The sequence below is a fragment of the Lampetra fluviatilis genome, chromosome 15, assembly GCF_964198595.1.
Source record: "Lampetra fluviatilis chromosome 15, kcLamFluv1.1, whole genome shotgun sequence".
In the NCBI taxonomy this organism is placed as follows: Eukaryota; Metazoa; Chordata; class Hyperoartia; order Petromyzontiformes; family Petromyzontidae; genus Lampetra; species Lampetra fluviatilis.
Genome location: NC_136289.1, coordinates 13853636 through 13871466, shown reverse-complemented (window position 1 = coordinate 13871466; position 17831 = coordinate 13853636). Strand labels below are relative to the sequence as shown.

Genomic DNA, 17831 nt, shown 5'->3' with positions numbered 1-17831 from the left:
TTAATTTTAATTTTTTACCTATGTGACTTTACCGAAAAAACCTAAGAATATGAATCCTTGCAGTCACGAAAGCTTCAAATCTAGAACCAAAGTGAATACCATCGTTAGCCATGGTCTATCCACGGTTGGATGAAGGCCTTCACAAGCCACCGCCTCTCGATGCGAACCTAACAAGTTCTCGTCGCTCAAAGTCATTACAGCACCGCAGTGACCTCGTGCACACCACCAAGAGCCTGCGCAATGCTCCGTTGGCAGCCAGATACATTTAAAATATTAACAGAGGGCTTCAAATTGTTATTTATTTACTTGCTATACTGCAAACATGGTTAAGATTCTTGGTGAGCCATTGTTAGCCGTGTCGTGCGTAATGTGTTGAGCTTAGAAATGAGTCGGTGTTGAGTGGTGTTTTGCGTTGTAGTGGCCACGTGTTGTGTTTATTTGGAGGTAGCTCACGTTACCCAGTGTCGCTTGACGCACACGGCCGGCAAAGTGTCGTGCGTCACAGCTTGAGAGTGCTGCCATACGTGCGCTTCAGCAAGGCCTGGACGCTGTCGAGGATGAACTCGAACGTGGTGTGCCACGCGGCATCGCGGGCACCTTCCGTGAGCCTAATGGGAGAGCGGGGACCACGGTGGGATGAGAATAAACATGGGAATGGGGTTGAGTCGAGTAGGACCACAGAGGAAAACACAGGGCAATGTTGTTGCAGAGGAAATATCAACAAAGTCACAGCTCCATTTATAAACATGGACTTTTTTTACTGTAAACTATCAAGTCTTCACATTGGCCACATCATTGCATAGAACTGCCAGTGGTCGTTGTACAAAACGCACAGCATTTTGGGAAGACCTAGGGCAGTGGCAGAGCAGTCGAGCTTGCCCAACAGTGAACGAGTCTTCCTGCGTGTCCTCACCGTGACCGAGTGTCCCACCGTGCCCCCACATGCCCCACCGCGCCCCCACATGCCCCACCGCGCCCTCACATGCCCCACCGCGCCCTCACATGCCCCACCGCGCCCCCACATGCCCCACCGCGCCCCCACATGCCCCACCGCGCCCCCACATGCCCCACCGCGCCCCCACATGCCCCACCGCGCCCCCACATGCCCCACCGTGCCCCCACATGCCCCACCGCGCCCCCACATGCCCCACCGTGCCCCCACATGCCCCACCATGCCTCACCGTGCCCCCACATGCCCCACCGTGCCCCCACATGCCCCACCACGCCCCCACATGCCCCACCGTGCCCCCACATGCCCCACCGTGCCCCCACATGCCCCCACATGCCCCACCGTGCCCCCACATGCCCCACCGTGCCCCCACATGCCCCACCGTGCCCCCACATGCCCCACATGCCCCACCATGCCCCACCGCGCCCCAACATGCCCCACCGCGCCCCCACGTTCCACCGTGTCCCTCCCGAACTTGCCCCCCACCGTTTGATGTAGCGGACGACGAGGTAGAGCGACTCCAGGTCGCGCTGGTGCAGCAGCAGCTGCTGGAGGTAGTTGGTAACCTGCACAGCGTCTTCCTGCTCCGGCGGGGCTGGGGGGGGGGGCCGTGATGACGCACGGGGATGGGGGGGGGGGTCACACCACAGGTCACGATTCACAGTTCCAGGTTCGCACCAAGTCCAGGCCAGGGAAGAGTTGGGCTGCACTTTTTTGTACAATATTGGATTTGGAGCATGGTTTTGTTAAATGTAAAGTGGAAATATGAAATCCTTAATCTGATTGCCACGTGTCCTGGTTTTCCCCGGATGTCTTCTTTTTGAGGTAGATTTCCTGGTAAGTTTTCCCCCATGACATTAAAACTCGTGGATTTGTCAGTCGTGTAAATGCTTGAGCAATACATCCACGTGCAGTTCTCCCCTCTTCCGATATTGTGAGATCTTCCCGTGATATGTCCGGATTTTTTTTAAACTGAGGCGGCTAACCGTTCGTATTGGCTGTCACTATTGATTCCTGCCCCACAATGACCATTCTTGGCAAGGAACATACTGCATGGACTTCCAAACTTAAGAGCGTGGGTTTCCAGGAGCTCAAATCTCACTTGAGATCTGTTGTTGCAGAGTAATCTCACAACATCCAAATCGGCGAGACGTTTCGCTGGAGATTACATCCAGCATCATCAGGTTGTTAACAGGAGCTTAGATCTCGAGTGAGAGAGAGATCTGAACTGATGATCGAGATATTGTGAGATTACTCTCCAACAAAAACACACCAGTGGTGCTGCCGAAGCAGTTATACATTTGGTACGTTTGATTTACGTGACGCTTTTATAAATTGGCTTTCGGCTGGAGGGTTTAAAACTTAAGATTTTAACGAAGCCTAAGTAAAAAAAAAAACTTAGCAGTTTCCAAACATTTAAAACTTTTGATGCGCTCACCTTCAGAGCTATGCACCCAATCCCTGAGCAAGGCCTTGACTTCGTGCAGCTCTGTGGAGCCGGCCAGGCTGGCTCGCGGGGGTCCCACAAGGGGCCCTGCGAGGGACGCATCTCCCCGTGGCTCCACGTGATCGCCCTGGGCTCCAGGCTGCTGCACACACAACAGCAACAATACTCATCACAACGTTAGCTTGTATAGCACGTTTCACAACATGCTAAAGTAATGTACACTAAAAGATTACTCACCTCGAAGACTACAATGTTAATATTGTTGGAAGTTTTTTAAGAGGGGGAAATATGCATTTAACAGGGTTAAATATCAATAAGCATAAGAACATGTGAGATTGGTGATGCTGCACATTGAAAGCACAGAAAGAATGATTCCCTGCTTAGATTGAGAAGTGAGTTCCATAGTTGACGGTCCGTAAAAAGAGCGCTCTACATCCCCAACATTTTACTTTCAACTCTTGACGGACGTTCAGCAGAGTCCAGCGTCCACGGAGGGCGCCGCCTTCAACAGGGACCGGCACTCGAGAGATTGTGAATGAAAATACGAACGGTGCATTATTTAGACTGGAGGAATCCGATGAGCTGCATAGCTCTTGGGATAGCGTAGCGACGGCAGTGGCGCCCGTACCTCGCCGGTTACTTCGAGCGCTTTCTCTTCCGCGGTTCTGGCCGCCGCTTCAGGCTCCAGAGAGCCGGTCTTCAAACCAGTATCCAGGTGGGCAGATACCGGCCACTTTCCCGGGCTGCCTCGGCCTCTCTTGCCCGGGCTGCCTCGGCCTCCTCTCCTCGCCACGCTGCCATCCGGCTGCTTGCCGGGTCGTCCTCGGCGACCTCTGCCTCCTCCCCTGCCGCGCCTCGGCTGCACGGCTCTCTTTTCGCCTGGTGGAGGTCAACGCACAAGGGAGTGTGCGCGTTCGTTGCTTGCAGGAAACGTCAAACGCTTTCCAACGTTTACGTTCGATCCGGGCCATTAATCATATTCGATTAATACAATTGCATCGTGGGTGATTCCTGCAGGAATCGCGATTCTTCTGTGGGTGATTTACCATGCTGAAATATTGGGCGAGTTTTAATGTGATCCTAACAGATGTAAAGAAGCTCCTTGGAGACATCCATTTTTGTGGAAGTAGACCTTTATTTCTGACTTAACCTATTTACAGTTCCGAGTGTAACAAGCGCCATGCTCATGATAACTACGGCTGTCTTCAGCCCCGATGGTTTCCACCAAGTTAGTTCTCGAACAGTCGGCCCCCGATGTCGTCCACATCTGGTCATCAATTAGTCCCTGAACAGGTTCTCTGACCGTCGTTGACGCTCCCTGTTTATATCTCTCTCCCCGCCCTTAATGAGCTACCACTTGCCATCAGTCCCTTCCTCTCCAGATGTTAGACATCCGGCCACCTGTGTTTAAAACGTGTATTTTATTAAATCCCTGTGTAGTTCCCTACACAGGGATTCTGAGATGGACAATGCGTGCACTAGAATGTGTGGCGAGGTGTGTGTGTGTGGCACATGTGCGGTGCGCTACGTGGTGTGACGCAACACGGCATGGCGTGGTATGCCTTGGCTAAGTGGTGTTGCATAACCATGGCGTTGCGGGGCATTGCGGTGCACGCCCTGTCGTATGGCGAGCTCCGTCTCGTGGCGAGCTGCGCGGCGTGCCATGGGAGATAGGGCCCCCTGCTGTACGTACTGGGGCCTGCGGTGGCACCAGGGCCTGAGTTTCCTGCTGTGTGCCGGCCCTGTTGGGCAAAGGCGTCTCTCAGCTCCTGCTGCAGCTCCTCGGGCAAGGCTGCAAACACTGTTGGGTCGACCTGTTGGACGCAGCAAGCATCATGATTCAAGCAAACTCGTGGGAAGTCCATTCAAGCACAACGGCTCCACCCACACACTCATCCACAATGATAAGCCTATCCATTGTATGATTTTGACAGGAGATCATGCCACATGCTTGGGTTATTGTAAAAAGTAGAGTGGATAAAAAGCACCATGGCCAATAAGGCGAATTTGATAAATTATTTGGTCAAACTTCAGATATATTGATACAAATGATCGATCACATAGACTACAAATGTCTCCACATTGAAATTGGTATCATGGTCTAGGAAATATCTGGAAATAACTTGTGGAGATTAGAATAGCACGTGCATAGTAACAGCTGGAGTGTTTATGGGAAGTGATGCAGTCAAATTCGTGCTAAATCTGTTGCATCAGACACCTTCAGATTTTATTGCAATGATGTGTGGAGCTTTGTGCGTTATCCCATCGTGAGTGTGGTGGTGTTTTGGTGGCCAAACCTCCCATCGGAAAACACTTGAGTAAGCCTTTCCTCGATAAATACATTAAACCTTACTTTACTTTAAACATAAACAATTTGTGAGCACAGAAATGATGAAACAAAACCTTGACTGCAAACACCTAATTGAGCACGACAATCGAGCCTCGGGTCCATGCTTTAACTCTGCAGCTGATCTTAAAAGCAGTGAGAGAGGCCGCTTCTCACTTGCGAGAAGGCCGGCAGAGCCGTGATGTTGGCGCTGTCCGTGTGTCCTCGACCCCTCCGGCTCTGCTCACTCGTCCCCGCAGCGCCACCTGAACTCCGCTCCGGGAGAGCTTCCGTCGCGCTCTCTCGGGAAGAGCAGCTCGCCGCCGTGGCCTTCTCCGCGACGGTGGCTCGCGGCCCCGACGCCGACGTGGAGGCCCGCGGCGGCTGCTCGCCGCCCGCCTCCCGTGGGCCCTCCTGCCGCTGCCGCCCCTTGACCTCGACGCCCCTCTCGATCTGGGCCCGCAGCTCGCGAGGGAGCTCCGCCAGGACGCTGGGGTCGATCTGAGCGGTGCGCGACCCGGTGGAGTCCGCGGTCAGACCGAGGCTCGTCACGAGACGAAGAGTCCAGAACTCGAGCAGAGAAAAACTTCCCTTCGCATTACATACAACTAGAACACTCACCAGGTGAGGCCCATGGGAGAGGGTACCACAGAGCTACTTCCGAGATCCTTTCAAGCGACCTCTGGTGCATATACTGTTGGAGCAGCACTTTCGTACTCACCCTGCCATGAGCAGTAATGGTCATCACATAGCAGTTGAATCCATTTCTGTTTAACCCTCAAGAGCTGGAGTTTTGCTAAATTAAGTCCAGAACTCAATTTTATATGATCACTTCGGGACCATCAACTAACTACGCTTGAGAAACCGGTTTAAGCAGAGGCAGCCACTTGGATTCGAACCCAGGATCTCAGCGGTGCAGACTCAGTGGTCTGACCCCCGATCCACCCAGCCACTCCTCTGTCCATTGATTTTTCACAGTGGCCGGCGGCGTCCTTCCTCGTACCTGTGACGGGGACGGGATTTCGATGCTGATGTCGAGCAGCACGGACCGTGGCGGCGTCTGCGAGGCGCCTGCCGGCCGTGAGCCACAAGGGCCCGGCGCGTCCCGTCCTGCCGCCGGCGTGGAGCTCACCGCCCCGGGCGACACGGCGTCCCTCGCGTCCCTCGTTTCTAAATGTGACCACAATGTAGTCAAGGTCGAGAGGTCGCAGCCCACGCCACAAATGCCATCACACCTCGCCATTGCTTTCTTCCGCTAGATCCTTCAGTTGTTGGGAAATTGACGACCGGCCTTATAATGATTTCTCCGATCTTAAAAGTGTCTGAAATGTACTTACGGAATCGTAGAACTTCCCAATAGCAAAACGCATGCTGAATGCAGCTTAAGGTACTCCGGCTTTAGGTTTTCCCCTTGGCATGGGACAGGATACACTCAACACGTGCCAAACCCGGAATGACTGAGGCCTGCGCATCGGCGCCGTGTCGGTGCTCTCACCGTCATCGCGTTTAGCGACCCGCGCGTGCAGAAGCTCGAGGACCGAGCGACCCGGCCGTCCGTCCGCCGCCCCTCCGACAGAACGGCCACCGCCCAGGGCGCCCCCGGACTCGCGACCGCCGCCGCCGCTGCCACCGGTCGGCACCAGGTTGTGCATCTGCAGCCCCACCTGAGCCGCGCCGAACGACAGGGGGTGACGTACGCGGAGGGTGGTGGGGGCGGGGCAGCAGAAGCCATTTTGTTACAGGAAGACGCAAAACTAAAATCAAATGCGGCTCTCATTTCACAGATACGTAAGCAAGCGGCCCTGCAACAACATTTTCTTCCCGGCGATTTGATGAAGTGTCGCAATTCTATTCAAGGAGCAATTAGTAACGCTTTCCTCAAAGTGAGGTTGATGGCATTTATGCTTTAGCACTGTCCATTAGTCTGTCCGTAATGGGGGCACAATAACTCTCGGAAGGATGATCCAATATGACCGAACCTTGATTATAAAGTTGTTTTGCTTGTAGCGACTTACCCCATTGAAAACAGGACAAACTGGTCTAACGGTTGCCCAATAACATGAATTGCAAATCACAGCAAATAGGACAAAGGTTGCCAAGCAAGGCTCCACACAGCACCATGGCGGCCTTCATAGGTGCTCGCCAACGGCATGTGTCGGCTAGACGGGGGCGGGGTCGCTCCTTTTGCCTCACCCCTCTCATGTCGGCCGCGTTGACTCTCAGCTGCCTGTACAGTGAGATCGCCTCCCTCGCCACGACCGCGGCGCTGTCCGTCGCTTGCTCCAGCGCGATGCTCCTGCCGACAAAATCGGGACGCGTGACCGGAAACGAGCCACGGCATGAATGGCCGTGCCGCCGCACTGAACTTCATTATAACCATCCTCGTTTGTGTGTCAGTGTCTGACGGTCACAGCTCTTACTCGAGCAGTTTTCGTTCCACACAGTCGAGAAAGGGCTCATTCTGATCAGAAAGAATCAGAGACTAATTGTCTTGAAGATGAGCTATGTATGGCCTATGATCTTTAGCCTATGCCAATTTACGGCCGATGACTAAAGCACCCAGAATGCACCCAATTTCATCAGATCTCAGAGGTGAAGCAAGCTTAAGCCTGAATAGTGCTTGGATGGGAAAACCGACCGTGCATGTTGTGTTGTTATAGGCTGCAGATTGCGGCGCTTGACAAAATGTCTTTTGATGTACGATCTCATGGGGCGGGACAAATATCCGAACTCTCAGGGAGAAGCACATCGAGGCTTCAGGTCGCCACGCCAACCACCGGAGGTCGCGCCGCCGCGCCGCCACCGATCACCTGGACGCGTTGTCGCAGACGCCGTGCCCGCCGAACTTGGCGGTCTCCACGGGCGCGCCGGCCTTGCGCACCATCACCTTGAGCGTGAGCCTCCTCCCCCGCACCGCCGCAGCGCGCAGCCGGCGCTGCAGCTCCTCCGAGAGCTGCTGCAGGAACGCCTCCGCATCCTCCGGCTACGGCACGACGGGGACACAGGCCGGGTGTCAGGAACCGGCGCCCGTGCCAGCTTCGGTACTCTGTTTCGGAGTGATGTAACGACTTGGCACGCGATGATTTATGACCCTCCGAAATTAAAACTCGGAGCGAGAGGCTTAAAGGTCACATGATCGTACTGGTACTGCTGTTTGACTGACGCAACTCTGCATTGACTTGCTGGCGTTGCAGTGAGAAGCACTGCCGCTGCCAATCACAATATTTTTATTGTGACCCACGGGGACGGCCATGGGTGAGTTAACGGGCGTGGCATGGCTAAGTCGTGCCCATTAACAAGGACGGGTAACGCTGGAATGACGGATCGGGGCAGCGCTAACGATCGGCTCCTGAACAATGTTTCCGAGTGGCGCCACTTGGCACCGTGGCGCTCCGCTCGGCGCACCTGCTGGAATCGGATGCCGTAGTTGATCTCGGCGGAGACGGACTTCCTCTCGCGCTGCGGCTGCAGGACGCGGCCATCCTGCCCGCGACAGGCGCGGTGCAGCGAGAGGCCGGTGCGGGGGCCCAGCTCCCGCTGCAGGGCGGAGAGGGGCAGCGCCTGCAGCTCCCCGCACGTCCTCGCGCCCAGCGACGCCAGCCGCTGCTCCAGCGAACGCCCCACGCCTTCACGGGGGTGGAGGGGTTAGGGATGAAGGGTGACTGGTGGGGAGATGGACAGCATCGAACGCCAGGGGGTGCTGCTGGCAATCGGTAGTCCCGACACGATCACAAACTCCGACTCTATCCCCAATTCCAACCCGATTCATCACCCCACTCTACCCCAATCTCTGACCATTACCTAACCCTAACCTAATCACTAACCTCCAAGGCCCTAATCCTATCTCTGGTACTTCTTATTCACTCGACCACTGTCAGTATCTCTGCAAGTGACGTGGTCATATTTAAAGACCATACAACGGATAATCGTGTGCCGTTGAGGAGATGTGCATGTACAAACAGGTGAGTGGTGAGTGTCCGTAGAGTGGTGGTGAATGTTTAACAGTGAGGCAATTCTGCTAACTCGTGAATCAGGCCCCTTGAGTGTTCACCACATTGAGTGCCAAACGCTCGGCAATGCTTGCTCCGATCCCCGGGTACCTCCGCCCGTCAGGCTCCACACGCAAGCACGCACCTGGCAGGCAGCTCACGGGCTGGGACCTCATGAACTCCTCCACGACCTCCAGCCGAAGGTGAAACTGCCCGTCAGGCTTGGCCTTGCGCGTGGCCAGCCGAGCCAGCAGCATGTTGGACCCTTGGCGGCATCGAGACAAAGATACAAGTCAACACCAATATAGATCAAAGTATATGGCACCCGGAGTGCCCCCCGATATCGTAAGATCTCGGAAGATAAGCCACAGCCGTGTGCGCACAGGGGGCATGTGCACACGTGTGTCTGTGTGTGCGCATTCAGGTGCACGCGCAACGCAGGCGTGCACGCTCGCGAAGGCGTGCACGCTCTCACCCATGCCCACGGAGGCGCAACAGCGCGTGCGGGCGAACACCTCGGCGCGGATGGCGCTCGCCAGCTCCTCGGGGCCGGCGCCAGTGTCGGCCAGCACGGCCGTGACGTCCAGCATGGCCTCGTCGCAGCTCAGCGCCTCCACCTCGTTCGTGAAGCTGCAGGGAGACGGGCGAGCGGAAGTACGTGGAGACAGGGGGAGACGCGTGGAGACAGGGGGGAGACACAAGGAGAGAGGGAGAGATAGGTTGTGACAGGTGGAGACGCGTACGTGTCATTAACGCGTGCGTTTCCGGCTGGCTCGCCGGACCGTTTGGGCACGAGCCATTTTCCCGACGGTGCGGGCGTGACCGGGTGGCGCAGCGGGGCTGGACGAGGTGTGGGCACTCACCTGGCGAGGGTCTCGTACAGCGCCTGTGCCACCTCGCGGTAGCCGTCAAAGTCGTAGGGAACCGTCTGCAGGTCGGGGCACAGCAGCTTGGCTCGGCCAAAAAACATGCCGTTCTTCACGCCGGCGCGCCTGGACAGAAGGAAAGTGAAGGTGGGGCCGCGTCCACATTAAACCGTTTTATGATAATTTATTGCGCTGTCATCCATACAGCCGGGGTGGCTTGAGGTGCACAGTCCTACAATTGCATTTGTGAATTCAAATCCAATTCATGTTCGTAATTAAAAGCAGTGGGTCTGCGGTTATCGTACCTCCGATTAGCACAGTTGGCTACGTACGGTGCGAAAGAAGTTCAACATACATACACGGCGACATGCATTCCATTCCCGGCCACTGCCAACAATGGTGGCAAGTGATATCTGAACCGGCTCTGAGCCCTTTCCAGCCCCAAGTGATCAATCCGCAATGGCCAGCATTTTGAAATATTAGCAGCCAACCCTCACGACCGAGGGAGTCCTGCAAACACGTTAGCATGTTCCACGCAATACCATTTGTGTCCGTATGGCGACTGCATCTGTGGGCGTGCGGCTCTGGTACCGGGCCTCGTAGCTGCAGGATGCGATCTCCGCCATGGACATGGCGGCCGTGTCGGACGCCACTCGGCTCCCACCTCCCCCTCCTCCTTCTCCTCTGCCGTCAGTCTTCCCCCTATCCTCACCGCCAGCCTTCGCTCCACCTGTAACGCACAGCAAGAAGTCCGACGGTCACCGGCGGTCACCGCCCGGTCACTCGCTCACTCGCCGTGTGCAATGTGCGGTGAAGGTGGGGGCGGCTGCGGTACCGGCTGCGCGGAGCTTGCGTTCGTAGTACTGCATTTCGTAGTGCGGGTCGGCGCCCGGGCGAGGCCGCTGGGGTCCCCTGCCCTGCGTGTGCGTCACCGCCACGGGTTTCCCTGCAGCGTGGACGGAGGATGCACACACACGCATGCGCACACACATGCGCACGTCACAGGGAGTTCACACGAGATGAACAGATAAGCCCCAATTTGCACAGTACACTCAGGCCCATGTGGTGGAGTGTGGCGGTATTACTATTAAGAGATGATAATCTGCACCTATGCTGCAGGTCATGGGCTGCCCGACATGGCTTCAAAGCTTTGTTAACGCGACGACAGCCGTTTGATTTGTGGTCAAGCAATTGTCTAGAGCACTCGAACACGAGAGCGAAAAGAGTTTTTAAAAGGATTTTTTACATGATCATTGCTTCAAACTCATCTTGCACAGCCTAGAACTCACCGCTCAGGTATATGTAGAGATATATCTACAAGAGATAATAAACAAAGTTTTTATGTATGTGTCTTGTTTTAATATTTGATCCTTATGGCGGTACCGCGGGGTATCAAATAATACAAACTGGCCGAGGCAATTAAATATTTTATTTCTGGGACACTATTTTTTCCAGGGGTGTACTTAATTCCGCGACTGGGGTACCAATCAATCCGAAATCAGTGCTACTCCACGATGTCGAAATGCAGCGAGGGCGATTGCGTGAAACCCTGAACGCTCGCGGTATGCACCGTAGCGGTGCATCGTGTACAGCTCGTGGAGATGAGTCGATTGCCGCGTTGCCGACCATCAACAGACTAAAAATTACTGCATCACGGACATTATGCGAGAGCCGTGGTACTATGGTACCCCGGGGTACCGCCATGAAGTTAATTTGTCCATTTCATTAAATGTAAGATTAAGAGAACTCTTGGGGTGCCCTCTGTACAATCTCTGTCATTTCTGCTGAATACGAACAAACGGGTTCCCCCCAGAATGTCATCGGGGGGCCGAAGACGTCACGAGACACCGACCTTTGAGGTCCGGGCGGTCACGGATTCCCACGGACACGAAAAAGCAGTCCATGTCCACGTGCATGATCACGGGTGAGCTTCCACCTGCGGCAGAGTTCCAAAAAACGAATGTGTTGAGTTTTTGTTGGTATTCTTCAATATACGATGTCTCTATTTTGTATCTGTTCGCTGTTCCATGTGTTTCTTTTTCTGTCTCATGGTGCAATTCCGAGCATGCATATCACTGCGATTCTCTGCGCACCTTCTAGCTTCATAATTTATTAATGTATCCAGCAACGCCATGCTGAGCCTCCACTGTTTTACAGGAGGGTCCTGCATTTGGATGTTTGGCCGCCCCAATGAATGATACACTTGGATTGCAAGTGCCCGTGAACACCTCCGTGCAAAATAATTCGAAACAGATTGATAAATCATCATTGCAATGTGACACAATGCGACACCCCTAGACCCCTAGACGGCAAGTCCACACGCTCCCTCAACGGTAACCCCGCCTCTGCTCTGCCCGACGCTCAACCCAAGCTGACGCGCGATGACGATCCTCGCACCTGGCGCTGCGGTGGCCGCAGCCCGCGTCGCTCCCTTCTCCGTCGTCTGTGCCCGCAGGCGCTCCCTGCCGGGGAAGGACGACCCGTCGCTCGTGCGGTGCATCTCGGCCACCATGGCTGCCAGCTCCGACCTCCACGTGGCGATGTGGTGCAGCCGCGAGTGCGAGTAGTACTCGGCGATGAAGCCCGAGTCGTTGGTCGCGCGCATCGACCGCAGCGACGACGGCGCCTTGGCGACACCGCCGCTGGCGTCGCCGCCGGATGTGGACGGCGCCGGCGAGTCGGAAGTTTCCGCTAGGCCGCCCCGCTCGCCGGTACCCACGCCGGCGCTCGCGTCCGGTGAACGGACTCTCCTGGGCGCTCGTTCGGCGCTGGTACTCGCACTGCTGGTAACGGCGGAGGTGGACGGCCTCGGGCGGTAGGAGGGGTCCGTCACGTCGTCCCACGCGCCGGGGCCTACACTGGCGCTGCTGTCACCGCTGCCCATCTCGTTTGTGCCGTCGTCATCGTCGGTCCACAGCGCCGTCGCGAACTCCGCGAGCGATGTTTCGGCGAGGTCGCCCGGTCCCTCCGTGTCCCCCGTGCCGGGCTCTCTCTCAGCGGCGCCGGTCTCCTCCCGCTGAGCTGATGAACCCTCGTGGCGACGCTGGACTTGGTTGGTGCCGCAGGGCTGGGAGCCGGTCTCCGGGTCTGGGCACGGCTCCTCCAGCTCTGGTGATGGGACTCTCCTGGGGATGTCGTCAGTGCTGGTGCTCGCGCTGCAGCCGAACAGACGAAGCAACAACAACAACAAAACCACAAACTCCAACAAAACATTTTCACTCAAGCATCAACAAGGGACTTTTCATTACTACTTAGGATTCATTGTTGTACTGTACCTTTTACGGTTCCCTGCCTTCACCAACCCATGCTGGACACAACCGCCATCGTCACCATGCCTCACCTGTTGTCGCGAGGGTGAACTCCGCCGCCGCTGTCGCCGCTGTCGCCGCCGTCATGGTGGCCAGACTCGGCCGGCCTGATGGCCGTGAAGTTGAGGCAGCGCTGGAACCGCGAGCGGCCCGAGTGGAGCAGGTACGGCACGTGCGGCAGGAGCCTCCCCGCGGCGATGCTGAGCGGGAGGTGGCAGTGCGGACCTTAGCGTATTATCCCCTCGAAAACGGGGAGTACTCAGATCCCTAGGAGTGTATTGATGCATCTATGCCATTATTATCAATTCTGTTCACCTGTGTAGTGAGTTACTCGGAGACACTAAGAGTTGGAGGCACTCGATTAATTACAGCCTTCACAGGTACAGGGAGTAACTCCACGATGGTCAGGACAGCCAACAGGCTGCCTGACCAACAACGCTGAGGAGGTGAAGACGGTGACGAAGACTCCTCGGCCACGCCCCCCTTCATGAACCTTCTAGAAGGTTACCGGGCTTTACATCACCTTCCCCCCTCCGTCACCTGTGCCCCACATCCCTTTCTCCGGCCTATCCCCTTCTCTACGCGCCATAGTGACCCATTCCATGTTACTACACATGTACTGAATCGTGTGCCTAAGAATCTATGTTTTTCGAACACTGTACGTTGTAAGTGAACCTTCATCGTGGCCACAATCAAATCTTGAATCGAATCGCGATCCTGAATCATGCCAATACATGAATCATAACTCCCATGCAGGTTTAACTGCCAGAAGAGAAACACTCGTAGCTGCAGGCCAACAGTGGCCGATGGTCTGATCCCTGCCATAGCAATTTCAACGAGGCAACTCCAGTAGCCATCTCGGGCCACACTAAACCCACCGGCCATCAGTTGAGGCCACAATGCTGTGGGGGATGCAGTTGGTGGTGGAGAATAGGGGAGGGGGAGGCAGGTCAAGGTGGGGGGGGGTGCAGGCAGCAGCTGGGGGCCTCGAGCCGCCGGGCGGGAGGTGCTCACCTGTCGGTGATCCACTGGGGCTGCACCACCTTCTGGTCGGGTTGCAGGCCGCGCACCTTGTTGTCGGGGAGGTTGGTGGCGATGATGTGCGTGGTGCTCCAGCGCGAGTAGTACGTGTGGAAGTGCCCGCCGCGCTGCAGCACCAGCCGCCGCAGCTCGATCGCCGGCGGGTCTGTGGGTGCGGTGCAACCGTTCCTCGTGCTGTACTCCTACGCTCCCACGTCTATTCTATCGATCGCCGCCTTCGCCAAGACGCGCCAACGGGCGTGGTGAATTACAATCATGTGCCACGCGGGTGGGTATGGGTGCGTGTGTGTACGGTTAGCACGCTGCGCTATAAACCCAGCTGCTCGAGTTCGATTCCCGCTCACGGTCGACACCCAGTGAAGATTAATTATCTGAACCGGTCATGGGCCTCCCTTAGGTCGACTCAGCCAGATATGATTACCTGGTGTGATGCGTAAATATCGCCACTAGGGAGAGAAAGGCGGCCGGGCGTGGTGTTGGCCACCCACGCCCTCGTGTGCCGTGCAGGCCTTCATAGGTGCTCGCTAACAGCACTTGCCCCAACAGTCTGTTAAGGCTATACGGGGGATCTTTGTGTCTTTTTGTGTGTGTGTGCTGTGTAAATGCCCGATGGGCGTGTGCGTAAATGAACGGACGCGAGCCGTCTACGCGGACGCGTGTGGCGGATGTGTGGCAGGTACCGGTGAAGCCGTTGACGTGGATGGCGATCCCCTGGAAGATCGCCGGCTGATCGTCTGCTCCCGCAGCTGCATTGTCCGAGTTCAACTGCTTCTCCAGTTTCTGCACCTTGGATGCCATGTAGCCCCCCTGCGCAACCACGGCACAGCCAGCGCTCGTGTCAGGAGCGCTGCAGCAATGCTCGAGTGTTCAGGCAGTTGTCATATCATTGTCGTCATCGTGTGTTATCAGAATATTTATTTACTAGCCTTTTGCCCGTCTAAGGAACGGGTGTATTGCAGTAAATCTGAAACTTGCAAGCGAAAAGCAGATCGCGACGTGATATTCATTGCATCAATGCGTGTGCAATTTGTAAGGCCGTGGTGACACAGACCTATTTCATTTAAAGTTTATAATCCCTTGTTCATCACGACGTCCTTTTTACTTCTATGTGTCAACAGCGTGACGGAGATCGCGTGACGTGAGGGTTCTGCCTTCGTAGTGCGGGTTGTAAGTTGACGCTGAGGAGGGGGGAGGAGGCGCCCCCCCCCTACCCCCATGTCGAGTGCCGTCACCAGCTCAAGATTATTAATGTGGGGGGGGGGTGCTCCATACGGAGTGACGTCACCCAACATGATGGGGGGGGGTCCATGTGGAGGACCCCACCTGTTCATGATTATTAATGAGGGGGGCTGGTCGACGTGGAGTGACGTCACGCGCGTTACACACTGACATTCTTGGGTAAATTTAGTCAATACTGGAATAATCCGATGAGCTATGAAGCTCTTTTTAACAGATGTCCAGTAGGGGCGGATGAAGGTCTCAACCCTCACCGTTTCTCATGGTACTGTGATACCACGATCCATCACCTGTCGTGAGTGGATTGCATCGCTCCATCTCTGCAGTATTCGTTCTCTCGGCTGTCTTTCTGTTACCAGTCTCACCCATCAGCCAATTTCCCTTTAAGCCACCGAGTCTTGCTCGAGCCCACTTACTATCCTTAACAGTCAGTGACGACATCTGTAGTTTCTATTTTTGTGTCTCTCAATGTAAATCTGAGCACGTCTGTCCATGCTTCGTCGCTCAATTTTCAGACTTCTGTTCCATTTTCTTTATCAGTGTCAACGTCCCCGATCCACTTATTCGAGACGTACGACGCGCCGGGTGAGACGCACCGGATGAAGATCTCCCCAAGCCGTCGCTATCTCCCGAGCTCTCGCAACGCATAAAAAATCCTTCTAGCTCCTGCGCCCGAGCCAATTTCATCGCTCCATCTCCGCGATGGACGGTCTTTTCTCTCTCCGCGCAGCTTGTTCCGCGAGTAGTTCCGTCTCTTCGGCCTCTCCGTCACCGTGAACGACGGAGAAAGCGATCTCGGGTTGACCTCGGCTCAACGCACAGGCACACGGCTCACCCATTCCTCGAACCCGTTGTCCTGACCCCTCCAGCCACGCCTCGCCCTGCCGCGCCGACTCATCTTCCGCCGCGGCTCCAGTGTCACCAGCAGCTACAGCAGAACGGCGTCTCGCATCGCCAGTCTGCGCCGAGCACTGCTAACGAGAGACACGAAGAGTGGCGCCCACACACCGAGGAGGTGATGGGTCACGATCGGGGAGGAGGGGGGGGCGAGCAGTGAGCGAGCAGAGCAGCACGAGCCAATTTTCTTTCGTACGGATTAATAACAGCAGATTAAAGATGCCATTTTAGATGTTGATATCCACTCAATTTTCTTGGTTCTTTCGGTAAAGTCACGTAGAAGGGAAATAATAAAATAATAAAAATAAAACATAATAACATAATTCTCACGACGTTTCGGCCACAACGCAAGCAGCCGTCCTCGGCGTTGTGGCCGAAACGTCGTGAGAATTATTTTATTATGTTTTATTTTTATTATTTTATTATTTCCCTTCTACGTAACTTTACCGAAAGAACCAAGAAGATGAATCCCTGCAGTCACGAAAGCTTTAAATCGAAATCCACTCAATTGTTTGTTTAGAAGCAGAGCGGATCTCGTCCCTTCCTCCTCTAAAGGGAGCGGAGGAGGCAGCAGCCGCGGCAGAAATTCGTGGCCCCACGAATCCCCGATGCGCCAATTGATGCTTGCGGCGGTACCCCAGGGTGCCAAATAATACAGACTGGCAGAGGCAATTCAATATTTAATTTCTGCGTTGACAGCGGTGGACGTGAATGCATGTTGTGTCAGTCCGGGCGAACACGGTGAACAATTACACCAGCAAATAGCTCTCGTAGCAGCAGCAGCAGAAGCAGCAGCAGCAACAACAGTAGCAGTAACAGCAACAACAACAGTAGCAGCAGCAACAACAGTAGCAACAGTAGCAGCAACAACAGTAGCAGCAGCAACAACAACAACAGTAGCAGCAACAACAGTAGCAGCAGCAACAACAGTAGCAGCAGCAACAACAGCAACAACAGTAGCAGCAACAACAGCAACAACAGTAGCAGCAGCAACAACAGTAGCAGCAGCAACAACAGCAACAACAACAACAACAGTAGCAGGAGTAGCAGCAGCAACAACAGCAGCAGTAGCAATAACAACAGTAGCAGCAGCAACAACAGTAGCAGCAGCAACAGTAGCAGAAGCAACAATAACAGCAACAACAGCAGCAACAGTAGCAGCAACAACAACAGTAACAGCAACAACAGCAGCAACAACAACAGCAGCAATAGCAGCAACAACAGCAGCAACAGCAGCAATAGCAGCAACAACAGCAGCAACAGCAGCAATAGCAGCAACAACAGCAACAACAGCAGCAACAGCAGCAGCAACAACAGCAGCAACAGCAGCAACAGCAGCAGCAACAACAGCAGCAATAGCAGCAACAACAGCAGCAACAGCAGCAATAGCAACAACAACAGCAGCAACAGTAACAACAGCAGCAGCAACAACAGCAGCAACAACAACAGCAGCAACAACAACAGCAGTTGACCGCACTCACAACCACGGAGCGTCGCCCGCCACCACCTCCCAGCTCACGCCACTTCCGCACGTGTCACAGTGACGTCACGGTCGCCCTCCGCGAGCTGACGTCACGGGGTTGCGCATCGTAACCTGTGACGCGCGCATCCGCGCGGCATCGAGGACATGACGTCACGCGGAAGCTGCGCCCACGTGGGTGGACTGCGCGCGCGTTGCACGTGGCCGGCAGATTGACCTGGCCCACGTGGTTGGTGGCTGGAGGCCTCCGCCGTCTCTCGCGAGGGCCCCTGGGACGCGTCGCGGTCCCGAG

General features: G+C 55.3%; 1 protein-coding gene across 3 annotated transcripts; it reads right to left on the bottom strand.

Moving 5' to 3' along the window:
* Positions 1-23: 23 nt before the first annotated feature.
* Positions 24-17592, bottom strand: REV1 (REV1 DNA directed polymerase). 3 transcript variants are annotated; one of them, XM_078863319.1, is made up of 23 exons: positions 17541-17592; positions 15998-16133; positions 14607-14733; positions 13900-14071; positions 12918-13085; positions 11975-12732; positions 11430-11513; positions 10413-10523; positions 10169-10307; positions 9575-9703; positions 9187-9341; positions 8857-8976; positions 8128-8348; positions 7533-7705; positions 6916-7018; positions 6218-6386; positions 5726-5892; positions 4900-5223; positions 4090-4210; positions 3025-3275; positions 2388-2538; positions 1436-1544; positions 24-608 (listed from the first exon to the last, which is right to left on the bottom strand). In XM_078863319.1, exons 2-23 carry the CDS (start codon positions 16058-16060, stop codon positions 500-502), a joined length of 3924 nt encoding a protein of 1307 aa, XP_078719445.1. In that variant the 5' UTR covers positions 16061-16133; positions 17541-17592; the 3' UTR covers positions 24-499. The 3 variants fall into 3 exon arrangements, with proteins under 3 accessions (XP_078719445.1, XP_078719448.1, XP_078719446.1); XM_078863322.1 differs by having other exon boundaries at positions 2388-2535; XM_078863320.1 differs by having other exon boundaries at positions 15998-16136; positions 17541-17580.
* Positions 17593-17831: the final 239 nt, after the last annotated feature.